Genomic DNA, 13,708 nt, shown 5'->3' on the forward strand with positions numbered 1-13,708 from the left:
GTTGCCTCTTCACTGTTGACGTTGAGACTGGTGTTTTGCGGGTGTTATTTTAATGGACAAAATTTGCTTTTCTTTCAAAAGCAAGGACATTTCAAAGTGACCCCAAACTTTTGAACAGTAGTGTACATTTTACATTTTGTGATAAATCACCATTGTTTACAGGTTTTGTAGTACTAGGCCTTCAGTAAACTTTAATAAGGTACATTTTCAGGTAAATAGGTCAGGGGTACATGTTTATTATTTGTGTATTTTCCAGGAGTTTGTTCGATTGTACTCCATATTGGCTTAAATGGGTATCTTGTTTTTCATTTCTCTCTGGAAAATCAGCTTTTAATATTAAATGAATACTAATAGCTACATTACTTTATTGTTCATTTTTACTTAACTGTTATTGCTGTTAATCTGCATTATAATGTTGTATAATAATGTTATTGCTGTTAATCTGCATTATAATGTTGTATAATAATGTTATTGCTGTTAATCTGTATTATAATGTTGTATAATAATATTATTGCTGTTATGCTGTATTATAATGTTGTATAATAATATTATTGCTGTTATGCTGTATTATAATGTTGTATAATATTATTATTGCTGTTATGCTGTATTATAATGTTATATAATAATCAACTCAAAATCAAATCAAATCAAGTGTTATTGTTCACATACACATGGTTAGCAGATGTTAATGCGAGTGTAGCGAAATGCTTGTGCTTCTAGTTCCGACAGTGCCGTAATATCTAACAAGTAATCTAACAATTTTCCAACAACTACCTAATACACACAAATCTAAAGGGGTGAATGAGAATATGAATGAGTGATGGCCGAGCGGCAAAGGCAAGGTGCAATAGATGGTATAAAATACAGTATATACACATGAGATGAGTAATGCAATATGTGTTATGAAAGTGGCATTATATAAAGTGACATTGTTTAAAGTGACTAGTGAACCATTTATTAAAGTGGCCAGTGATTTGGTTTTTATGTAGCCAGCAGCCTCTCTGTGTTAGAGATTGCTGTTTAACAGTCTGATGGCCTTGAGATAGAAGCTGTTTTTCATTCTCTCGGTCCCAGCTTTAATGCACCTGTACTGACCTCGCCTTCTGGATGATAGCGGGGTGAACAGGCAGTGGCTCGGGTGGTTGTTGTCCTTGATTATATTTTTGGCCTTCCTGTGACATCAGTTGCTGTAGGTGTCATGGAGGGCAGGTAGTTTGCCCCCGGTGATACATTGTGCAGACTGCACCACCATCTGGAGAGCCTTGTGGTTGAGGGCGGTGCAGTTGCCGTACCAGGCTATGATACAGCCCGACAGGATGCTCTCGATTGTGCATCTGTACATTTTGTCAGGGTTTTGGGTGATAAGCCAAATTTCTTCAGCCTCCTGAGGAGGCGCCTTCTTCACCACACTGTCTGTGTGGGTGGACCATTTCAATTTGTCTGTGATGTGTACCCCGAGGAACTTAAAACATTCCACCTTCTCCACTGCTGTCCCATCGATGTGGATAGGGGGGTGCTCCCTCTGCTGTTTCCTGAAGTCCACGATCATCTCCTTTGTTTTGTTGACGTTGAGTGAGAGGTTGTTTTCCAGACACCACACTCCGAGTGACCTCACCTCCTCCCTGTAGACTGTCTCGTCGTTGTTGGTAATCAAGTCTACCACTGTAGTGTCAAACTTGATGATTGAGTTGGAGGCGTGTACGGCACGTAGTCGTGGGTGAACAGGGAGTACAGGAGGGGGCTGAGCATGCACACTTGTGGGGCCCCAGTGTTGAGGATCAGTGAAGTGGAGATGTTGTTTCCTACCTTCACCACCTGGGGGTGGCCGATCAGAAGGCCCAAGACCCAATTGCAGAGGGCGGGGTTGAGACCGAGGGCCTCCAGCTTGGTGATGAGCTTGGAAGGTACTACGGTGTTGAATGCTGAGCTGTAGTCAATGAACAGAATTCTTACATAGGTATTTCTCTTGTCCAGATGGGATAGGGTAGTGTGCAGTGTGATGGCAATTGCTTCGTCTATGGACCTGTTGGGGAGGTATGCAAACTGAAGTGGGTCTACGGTGGCCGGTAAGGTGGAGTTGATATGATCCTTGACTAGTCTCTCAAAGCACTTCTCAATTTAGTTCAGTTATCCTTGCCTTCTTGGTACAGGAACAATGGCAGCCATTTTGAAGCATGTGTGGACAACAGACTGGGATGGATAGGGAGCGAATGAATATGTCCGTAAACACACCAGCTGTAGGAGCGAACCATTAAGGAGAGCTCAGCATTAAATATAGACAGGTTGAGTTGCTAGGCTAAAGTAGCAAGGACATGCACATTAAGAGAAGATGACATCCAGACCATATGACACCCAAGTTATACTCTATTTTGAAAGAGTACATTAACCAAGACCACACGTACATTTCTGACAGCTGGACGTACTATGGTCAGCAGGATACAGGAAGAAAGATGGAAGCAAGATAACTGATGACTAACACGTAAAACATAAGCATGAAATGCAAACATTATTTTTAGAACGTGAAAAGGGTTCTGTCATCGTTATAACCTAACCAAAAGCAGATATGAGCGTTAGTGGGCGTGAACAAGCAAGCTCTGAGATGAAAAGATAATGACGGAGAAAAGTCAAGGGAAGCTATTTTCATATAGAGGGAGGGGACTCTATACGTTATGCAAAGACAGGATCACCTAAAGGCAGGACTCTGTAATATGAGAATTTAGTCTCTTTCCATGGAGGGGCTCGGCTCTGTTACGTTTGTGATAGGGTCCTTCCATGGAAGGGCTCATTTTTGCTACTTTGTATTAAAGTCTATATTGAATTCACAAGTTCTTGTAAGAGTGTTATATTTCTGAGACGATTCTCCACGACGCAGCCAGCTGGTCTGCGCATGCTCTGAGGACTAGGAATGCCGTCTGGGCCAGCAGCCTTGCGAAGGTTAACACTTTTAAATGTTTTACTCACGTTGGCCACGGAGAAGGAGAGGAGGAGGCTCAGTCCTTGTTAGCAGGCCGTGACGGTGGCACTGTATTATCCTCAAAGCTGGTAAAGAAGGTGATTAGTTTGTCATTCTGCAGAGATACTCCATCCGATCTGGTTTGCGCATAGAGGGACTATCATTTGTTTTTCAACAGGACAATGACCCAACACACCTCCAGGCTGTGTAAGGGCTATTTGATGAAGAAGGAGAGTGATGAAGTGCTGCATCAGATGACCTGGCCTCCGCAATTACCCAACCTCAACCCAATTGAGATGGTTTGGGATGAGTTGGACCGCAGAGTGAAGGAATAGCAGCCAACAAGCGTTCAGCATATGTGTAACTCCTTCAAGACTGTTGGAAAAGCATTCCAGGCGGTTGAGAGAATGCCAAGAGTGTGCAAAGCTGTCATCAAGGCAAAGGGTGGATATATTTTGATTTGTTTAACACTTTTTTGGTTACTACATGATTTCATACGTGTCATTTCATAATGTTGATGTCTTAATTATTGTTCTACAATGTAGAAAATAGTAAAAATAAAGAAAAACCCTTGAATGAGTAAATTATATATGGTGATTAAATTAGATGGTGATTGGTTCATAACCAACTGTGCTCTCGGTACAGTACACTACAGTCCTTGGTTCATGACCAACTGTGCTCTCGGTACAGTACACTACAGTCCTTGGTTCATGACCAACTGTGCTCTCGGTACAGCACACTACAGTCCTTGGTTCATGACCAACTGTGCTCTCAGTACAGTACACTACAGTCCTTGGTTCATGACCAACTGTGCTCTCAGTACAGTACACTACAGTCCTTGGTTCATGACCAACTGTGCTCTCAGTACAGTACACTACAGTCCTTGGTTCATGACCAACTGTGCTCTCAGTACAGTACACTACAGTCCTTGGTTCATGACCAACTGTGCTCTCAGTACAGTACACTACAGTCCTTGGTTCACGGCCATCTGTGCTTTCGGTACACTACACCGCAGTCCTGAATTCTGCTGATACAGAGCGTTGATAGATTGAACTATTCAATATGAGAAGTCCATCTTGACTTTTTTACTGCTTATAATTAACTGCTGCTGTAAATATACAATTACCAAACGGGTTAGCGCTTCGACCGCCAGTCGATTTACGGTTGTTCTGTGGTACGGTCGATAAGTTCCTCACTGGCTTTCTACCTTGCTAATTGGCTAGGAAGGAGAACACAAACTAAGTGTGTGTGTGTGTGTGTGTGTGTGTGTGTGTGTGTGTGTGTGTGCGTGCGTGCGTGCGTGCGTGCGTGCGTGCGTGCGTGCGTGGGTGCGTGCGTGCGTGGGTGCGTGCGTTTCCCTCATGCTAATTGGCTAGGGAAGAGGCAACAGAATGTGAGTGAGGGAGAAATTGATCAGTGTAATCTGATCCTTCAGCACTTTCTGAGTAACCTTTTATTTTCATATCACCTCTCATCTCCTCTTCTTCGATCTCTCCCATCCTCTCTTCTCCTTCACTTGTCTCCCTGATCTTAGGTGGGGGAGGGTTTATCAGGGTTTGGGACAGTCAATGAGGCAGACCATATAGCCATAGTGTAGCGGGTGTGTAGATGGGGAGACCGACTAGAGCAGACAAGTAGTGGGAATGTTCCTATTAAAAGGGCACAGAGTGTCATTGTGTTATTTAGCGGGACAGGGCTGGGTCCAAGAGAAGACAGGTGGAGGTGGGCAGTGGGTCAGGACAGGGCTGGGTCCTAGAGAAGACAGGTAGAGGTGGGCAGTGGGACAGGACAGGGCTGGGTTACAGAGCAGACAGGTGGAGGTGGGCAGTGGGACAGGACAGGGCTGGGTTACAGAGAAGACAGGTGGAGGTGGGCAGTGGGTCAGGACAAGGCTGGGTTACAGAGAAGACAGGTGGAGGTGGGCAGTGGGTCAGGACAAGGCTGGGTTACAGAGCAGACAGGTGGAGGTGGGACAGGACAAGGCTGGGTTACAGAGCAGACAGGTGAAGGTGGGCAGTGGGACAGGACAGGGCTGGGTCCTAGAGAAATCAGGTAGAGGTGGGACAGGACAAGGCTGGGTTACAGAGCAGACAGGTGGAGGTGGGACAGGACAAGGCTGGGTTACAGAGCAGACAGGTGGAGGTGGGTCAGGACAAGGCTGGGTTACAGAGAAGACAGGTGGAGGTGGGCAGTGGGACAGGACAAGGCTGGGTTACAGAGAAGACAGGTGGAGGTGGGCAGTGGGTCAGGACAAGGCTGGGTTACAGAGAAGACAGGTGGAGGTGGGCAGTGGGTCAGGACAAGGCTGGGTTACAGAGCAGACAGGTAGAGGTGGGCAGTGGGACAGGACAGGGCTGGGTCCTAGAGAAATCAGGTAGAGGTGGGACAGGACAAGGCTGGGTTACAGAGCAGACAGGTGGAGGTGGGACAGGACAAGGCTAGGTTACAGAGCAGACAGGTGGAGGTGGGCAGTGGGACAGGACAGGGCTGGGTCCTAGAGAAATCAGGTAGAGGTGGGACAGGACAAGGCTGGGTTACAGAGCAGACAGGTAGAGGTGGGCAGTGGGATAGGACAAGGCTGGGTTACAGAGCAGACAGGTAGAGGTGGGCAGTGGGACAGGACAAGGCTGGGTTACAGAGCAGACAGGTGGAGGTGGGACAGGACAAGGCTGGGTTACAGAGCAGACAGGTGGAGGTGGGCAGTGGGTAAAGACAAGGCTGGGTTACAGAGCAGGCAGGTGGAAGTGGGTCAGGACAAGGCTGGGTTACAGAGCAGACAGGTGGAGGTGGGCAGTGGGTCAGGACAAGGCTGGGTTACAGAGCAGACAGGTGGAGGTGGGCAGTGGGTCAGGACAAGGCTGGGTTACAGAGCAGACAGGTAGAGGTGGGCAGTGGGACAGGACAAGGCTGGGTTACAGAGCAGACAGGTGGAGGTGGGCAGTGGGTCAGGACAAGGCTGGGTTACAGAGCAGACAGGTGGAGGTGGGCAGTGGGTCAGGACAAGGCTGGGTTACAGAGCAGACAGGTAGAGGTGGGCAGTGGGACAGGACAAGGCTGGGTTACAGAGAAGACAGGTGGAGGTGGGCAGTGGGTCAGGACAAGGCTGGGTTACAGAGAAGACAGGTGGAGGTGGGCAGTGGGTCAGGACAAGGCTGGGTTACAGAGCAGACAGGTAGAGGTGGGCAGTGGGACAGGACAAGGCTGGGTTACAGAGCAGACAGGTAGAGGTGGGCAGTGGGACAGGACAAGGCTGGGTTACAGAGCAGACAGGTGGAGGTGGGACAGGACAAGGCTGGGTTACAGAGCAGACAGGTAGAGGTGGGACAGGACAAGGCTGGGTTACAGAGAAGACAGGTGGAGGTGGGCAGTGGGACAGGACAAGGCTGGGTTACAGAGAAGACAGGTGGAGGTGGGCAGTGGGACAGGACAAGGCTGGGTTACAGAGAAGACAGGTGGAGGTGGGCAGTGGGACAGGACAAGGCTGGGTTACAGAGCGACAGGTGGAGGTGGGCAGTGGGACAGGACAAGGCTGGGTTACCGAGAAGACAGGTAGAGGTGGGCAGTGGGTAAAGACAAGGCTGGGTTACAGAGCAGGCAGGTGGAGGTGGGTCAGGACAAGGCTGGGTTACAGAGCAGACAGGTAGAGGTGGGCAGTGGGTCAGAACAAGGCTGGGTTACAGAGCAGACAGGTGGAGGTGGGCAGTGGGACAGGACAAGGCTGGGTTACAGAGCAGACAGGTGGTGGTGGGCAGTGGGTCAGGACAAGGCTGGGTTACAGAGCAGACAGGTAGAGGTGGGACAGGACAAGGCTGGGTTACAGAGCAGACAGGTGGAGGTGGGCAGTGGGACAGGACAAGGCTGGGTTACAGAGCAGACAGGTAGAGGTGGGCAGTGGGACAGGACAAGGCTGGGTTACAGAGCAGACAGGTGGAGGTGGGACAGGACAAGGCTGGGTTACAGAGCAGACAGGTAGAGGTGGGACAGGACAAGGCTGGGTTACAGAGAAGACAGGTGGAGGTGGGCAGTGGGACAGGACAAGGCTGGGTTACAGAGCAGACAGGTGGAGGTGGGCAGTGGGTCAGGACAAGGCTGGGTTACAGAGCAGACAGGTGGAGGTGGGCAGTGGGTCAGGACATGGCTGGGTTACAGAGCAGACAGGTAGAGGTTGGACAGGACAAGGCTGGGTTACAGAGCAGACAGGTAGAGGTGGGACAGGACAAGGCTGGGTTACAGAGCAGACAGGTGGAGGTGGGACAGGACAAGGCTGGGTTACAGAGAAGACAGGTGGAGGTGGGACAGGACAAGGCTGGGTTGCAGAGCAGACAGGTGGAGGTGGGACAGGACAAGGCTGGGTTACAGAGCAGACAGGTAGAGGTGGGACAGGACAAGGCTGGGTTACAGAGCAGACAGGTAGAGGTGGGACAGGACAAGGCTGGGTTACAGAGCAGACAGGTGGAGGTGGGCAGTGGGACAGGACAAGGCTGGGTTACAGAGCAGACAGGTGGAGGTGGGCAGTGGGTCAGGACAAGGCTGGGTTACAGAGCAGACAGGTGGCGGTGGGCAGTGGATCAGGACAAGGCTGGGTTACAGAGCAGACAGGTAGAGGTTGGACAGGACAAGGCTGGGTTACAGAGCAGACAGGTAGAGGTGGGACAGGACAAGGCTGGGTTACAGAGCAGACAGGTGGAGGTGGGACAGGACAAGGCTGGGTTACAGAGAAGACAGGTGGAGGTGGGACAGGACAAGGCTGGGTTACAGAGCAGACAGGTGGAGGTGGGACAGGACAAGGCTGGGTTACAGAGCAGATAGGTAGAGGTGGGACAGGACAAGGCTGGGTTGCAGAGCAGACAGGTGGAGGTGGGACAGGACAAGGCTGGGTTACAGAGCAGACAGGTAGAGGTGGGACAGGACAAGGCTGGGTTACAGAGCAGACAGTTGGAGGTGGGCAGTGGGACAGGACAAGGCTGGGTTACAGAGCAGACAGGTGGAGGTGGGCAGTGGGACAGTGGTGAATGATGGGTGCAGACAGCCTGGAAGACAGCTTACTCATCGCAATCGCCATGGCCCTCGTCTATTCTATTTTACTCTTTTCGATTTTTATTATTTTATATTCTATTTTAATAGAAAGATAGGAGAAGATAATTGTGTGAAAGGAAAACAGCATGATTGCATAATTCCTTCTCTCATCTACGCGCTCTCCTCTTCTCACATTTTCCCTTCTCTTGTGGACTTCAGTGCACAACGAATCAGCTGTCTGTGACCAGGTGAAAAAAACATTCTATCAAAATCTTCATATCATAACAGCTAACCGCTGCACACAGCCTACATTGTTGTCCCCATATTAGCTAACGTCATAGTCAACATACCTTGCATGCATTACTAAACCCGCTACAATCATGCAGTACAGTATACAGTCAGCATGCAGTTTAGCAGTTCCACCGGTGGCAATAAATGAATAAAACCAACCAAAAGTTTACCTTGACTTGAATGAGTTCCAGTGTTGGATAGCCATAGCCAGCTAGCTAATATAGCATCCCTCTCGGTTTAAGCCGGGTCTTTAAGTAGGCTCACGTTCACTAGCTAAGTGAACGTGAAAGGGAAAAAATGTCAATGAAATATAACTTGCTCTCTCTCTTTCTTGCTTCTCCTTCATTTTTAAAGAAATGAATTTCTTCAAAACTGTTCAACTATTGTCTTTCTCTCTCTTTGATTCAAATACTGAATACATTGTATTCACTGCATTGCTAGCTAGCTATAGTTTACGCTTTCAGTACTAGATTCATTCTCTGATCCTTTGATTGGGTGGACAACATGTCAGTTCACGCTGCAAGAGCTCTAATAGTTTGAAGGTCATCCTCCAGAAGTTATCATAATTACTGTGTAAGTCTATGGAAGGAGGTGAGAACCATGAGCCTCCTGGTTTTGTATTGAAGTCAATGTACTCAGAGGAGGACGGAAGCTAGCTGTCCTCCGGCTGCTACATCACCCTACAGAGTGCTGTTGAGGCTACTGTGGACATTAATTGCAAAACAGTATGTTTTAATAATCAATTATTTGGTGACGTGAATATATTGTGTATATATTTTTTTGAAATGCTAACTTTTTACGTTTCACTATTTAAAAACTGTTTTTATTCACTGCGGAGGATGGTCCTCCCCTTTCTCATCTGCTCTGTACACATGCTGTTCTCTGCTTGCATGCTGTTCTCCTGACAGGACAGATTTGCAGGTGCTCATCAGTGTTGTCTCAGGGATTAGTCCTGTAGAAATGACTCCTACCGACATCCCAGTCTCAGCCGTTACACATGTTTAGTAACTGTTAGCACAATGTCTGACATTCTGACAATGGCATATGCAGTGCTTGACCTGGACTGAAATAGGTACCGGTACTCATTTTGGGTGCCGGTACTTTTTATATTTAGGTACAGGAACACCTCAATCTTTTTTGAGCTAACATTCTATAGGAGGTGCCAAACTAAAGCAGAAGAAAATGTGAGGTGCTGGTACTCAGTTTCTGTGAGCTCCTGGCCAAGTGAAGTACTGGGCATATGTATAGTACTGCACATAGAAGCTACAACTTCTAATTGCTATCTCTGTCTCTGTTTCAGGCACATGGGTAACGTTTGGCAGTCAGATTACAGATGAGGTAAGAATATAATTTCCTAATGTTTTTCTACTTGGTTTTATGGAGATAGCAATGGCTCAGTTGGTAGAGCATGGCGCTTGCAACGCCAGGGTTGTGGGTTCATTTCCCATTGGGGGACCAGGATGAATATGTATGAACTTTCCAATTTGTAAGTCGCTCTGGATAAGAGCGTCTGCTAACTTAAATGTAAATGTAATGGAGATAGGAAATGTGTACAGTCTTTGCCTCTGGTATTTACTGCTCTGCAACAACTTTACACTTTAGCAGACACAAAGTTAGCTATGAATCAGAGTGTACTCTGGGTAAAATCTCTTTGGTTCAGTTAGTGTACATTTTTTATATGTTATTTAACCTTTATTTAAAACCTCTAACGATTCTCCCTCCCGGATCCGGGATCCTCCTCACCAAAAAAGCTGACTAGCATAGCCTAGCCAAGCGCCACAGGGATATCATATAATATAATTTCATGAAATCACAAGTCCAATACAGCAAATGAAAGATAAACATCTTGTGAATCCAGCCATCATTTCCGATTTTTAAAATGTTTTACGGCGAAAACACAATATGTATTTATATTAGCTAACCACAATAGCCAAACACACAACGGCATATTGTCACCATGTTTCCACCGCATAGGTAGCTTTCACAAAACCCAGAAATAGAGATAAAATTAATCACTAACCTTGAACAACTTCATCAGATGACAGTCTTATAGCATCATGTTATACAATACATTTATGTTTTGTACGAAAATGTTGCCTATTTGAGGTATAAATCATAGTTTTACATTGCAGCCACCATCACAAATAGCACCGAAGCAGCCAGAATAATTACAGAGAGCAACGTGAAATACCTTAAATACTCATTATAAAACATTTATGAAAAATACATGGTGTACAGCTAATGAAAGATAAACATCTTGTGAATCCAGCCAATATTTCAAATTTTTTAAGTGTTTTACAGCGAAAACACAATATAGAATTATATTAGCTCATCACAATAGCCAAACACACAACGCCATTTATCCACCGCCAACATAGCTTTTCGCAAAAACCAGCAATAGATATAAAATTAATCACTAACCTTTGGACAACTTCATCAGATGACTGTCTTATAACATCACGTTATACAATACATTTATGTTTTGTTCGAAAATGTGCATATTTATAACTGCAAATCGTGGTTATACATTGTGAATACGTAGCAACAATTCACCAGAATGTCCGGAGATATTTTGGACACTCACCTAATCTAACCAAAGAACTCATCATAAACTTTACATAAAAATACTTGTTGTATGGCAAATGAAAGATACACTGGTTCTTAAGTAGGCAAGTCAGTTAAGAACAAATTCTTATTTACAATGACGGCCTACACCGGCCAAACCCGGGCCAATTGTGCCGCCGATCTATGGGACTCCCATTCACGGCCGGTTGTGATACAGCCTGGATTCGAATTTGTGATACAGTACTGCAGTGTAATGTGTGGTAGGTTTATAGCAAAACCCCAGATATAAATACCTTTCAGCAGTTATCATACATGCCAACGATTTATGCGAATGATTCAAAACAAGAGGGTAATGAAGAAGAATTATTGGACAATTGCCTTATCAGAGTAAGACAAACTGAGGACAATGCGTTGTTGCAATCACGTCAAAGAATCCCTCTCCTCACCTACAGTCCTATTTCAAGGTCGATCAAAGAATCCCTCTCCTCACCTACAGTCCTATTTCAAGGTCGATCAAAGAATCCCTCTCCTCACCTACAGTCCTATTTCAAGGTCGATCAAAGAATCCCTCTCCTCACCTACAGTCCTATTTCAAGGTCGATCAAAGAATCCCTCTCCTCACCTACAGTCTTATTTCAAGGTCGATCAAAGAATCCCTCTCCTCACCTACAGTCCTATTTCAAGGTCGATCAAAGAATCCCTCTCCTCACCTACAGTCCTATTTCAAGGTCGATCAAAGATGTGGTCAATAGACACCCGAGGTTTTGCTATAAGAGACTTTTACAGGATTGTTTACTCAGGTCAGATGTATCTACGGGAAAAAAACATCACATTTCATGTCTATTATTCCTGATGGTCCCTTGTCACAACTGTGTCCACTGTGATGCCATGATCAGAGGGAACTCTCTCATCAATCCTCAGTCCGGTGAGAGGATAAAGGTTTGAGTTAGAAAAACATGTAATACAAAAATCTGTTGTATATCTCCTTAAAACTTCTTATGGCTGAGATCCCGGTAACGGGATCGATATGACAACAGCCAGTGAAAGTGCAGGGAGCCAAATTCAAACAACAGAAATCTCATAATTAAAATTCCTCAAACATACATGTTTCTTATATCATTTTAAAGGTAATCTTGTTGTTAATCCCACCAGTGTCAGATTTCAAAAAGGCTTTACGACAAAAGCACACCATCTGATTATGTTAGGTCAGTACCTAGTCACAGAAAAACACAGCCATTTTTCCAGCCAAAGAGAGGAGTCACAAAAAGCAGAAATAGAGATAAAATGAATCTCTAACCTTTGATGATCTTCATCAGATGACACTCATAGGACTTCATGTTACACAATACATGTTTGTTTTGTTCGATCAAGTTCATATTTATATCCTAAAATCTCAGTTTACATTGGCGCGTTATGTTCAGTAGTTCCAAAACATCCGGTGATTTTGCAGAGAGTCACATCAGTTTACAGAAATACTCATCATAAATGTTGATGAAAATACAAGTGTTATACATGGAATTTTAGATCCACTTCTCCTTAATGCAACCGCTGTGTCAGGTTTCAAAAAAACTTTAGGGAAAAAGCACACCATGCAATAATCTGAGTACGGCGCTCAGACACAAAAAATAGCCATACAGGTACCCGCCATGTTGTGGAGTCAACAGAAGTCAGAAATAGCATTATAAATATTCATTTACCTTTGATGATCTTCATCAGAACGCACTCCCGGGAATCCCAGTTCCACAATAAATGTTTGTTTTGTTCGATAATGTCCATAATTTATGTCCAAATACCTATTTTTTCTTTGCGCGTTTATTTCAAAAATCCAAATTCACGATGCACAGGCACACTTAGTTCAGACGAAAAGTGAAAAAATTCCATTACAGTTCGCAGAAACATGTCAAACGATGTATAGAATCAATCTTTCGGATGTTTTTAACATAAATCTTCAATAATGTTTCAACCGGAGAATTCCTTTGTCTTTAGAACGGAGAAGGAACGCAGCTACCTCTCACGGGGTCGCGCCTGAGTGAGTTCATGGCACTCTTCCAGACACTTGGTTGAAACAGCTCTCATTCCCTCATCCTTCACAGTAGAAGCCTGAAACAAGGTTCTAAAGACTGTTGACATCTAGTGGAAGCCTTAGGAAGTGCAATATGACTCCATAGACACTGTATATTGGACAGGCAAACCTCAGATGTCCCACTTCCTGGTTGGATTTGTTCTCAGGCTTTTGCCTGCCAAATGAGTTATGTTATACTCACAGACATCATTCAAACAGTTATTATTATTCATCCAAGCTACTCAATACTGCCCGCAGCCATAAGAAGCTAAGTTTTCCTGTAACTTGTATTATTTGGGTAAGACTAAACGTGAACTTAAGACAATGGTATGTGAGCATGAGAGCTCCATTCACAACCATGATGAAAAATGACCTGTTGCAGGACATTTCAACAGCCATGATCATGAACTGAGAGCCTTACGTTATGTGGGCATTTTATTGGTGTAGGCGCCACATAGGGGGGGAGTTAGGGATAAATTACTTCTCCAGAGAGAGACGTAATTGGATAGACCGCTTGGGAACTCCTGCCCCAGCAGGCCTCAATGAGGAATGGTATTTATTATTATTTTTTTGTAGTAGGGTCTAAATAGGCCCTCTGCTGGGATCTCTTGATCGGGACAATATTTATAATAATGCCCACCTGTGTGGTATTGTTGCATGGACACACTGTCACACAAACTCACAAACTCACACACAAACACACATACAAACACACACACGTACACAAACACACATATATGCATGCCGTTGACATGCATACAGACAGACAGTTCTGCAGAGGGAACGTCCCACTGCACGCACGCAGACACACACACACACAC

At 45.5% G+C, this 13,708-nt stretch overlaps 1 protein-coding gene across 2 annotated transcripts in view; it reads left to right on the forward strand.

Moving 5' to 3' along the window:
• The window catches only part of kcnab1a (potassium voltage-gated channel subfamily A regulatory beta subunit 1a), a 192,796-nt gene that overhangs the window by 138,081 nt on the left and 41,007 nt on the right, over positions 1 to 13,708 (forward strand). For both annotated transcript variants that reach the window (XM_055895049.1, XM_055895050.1), the window contains exon 3: positions 9,561 to 9,598. In XM_055895049.1, coding sequence (XP_055751024.1) covers positions 9,561 to 9,598 — 38 coding nt within the window. The remainder of the gene's footprint in view (positions 1 to 9,560; positions 9,599 to 13,708) is intronic.

The sequence above is a fragment of the Salvelinus fontinalis genome, chromosome 33, assembly GCF_029448725.1.
Source record: "Salvelinus fontinalis isolate EN_2023a chromosome 33, ASM2944872v1, whole genome shotgun sequence".
Classification (NCBI taxonomy): domain Eukaryota; kingdom Metazoa; phylum Chordata; class Actinopteri; order Salmoniformes; family Salmonidae; genus Salvelinus; species Salvelinus fontinalis.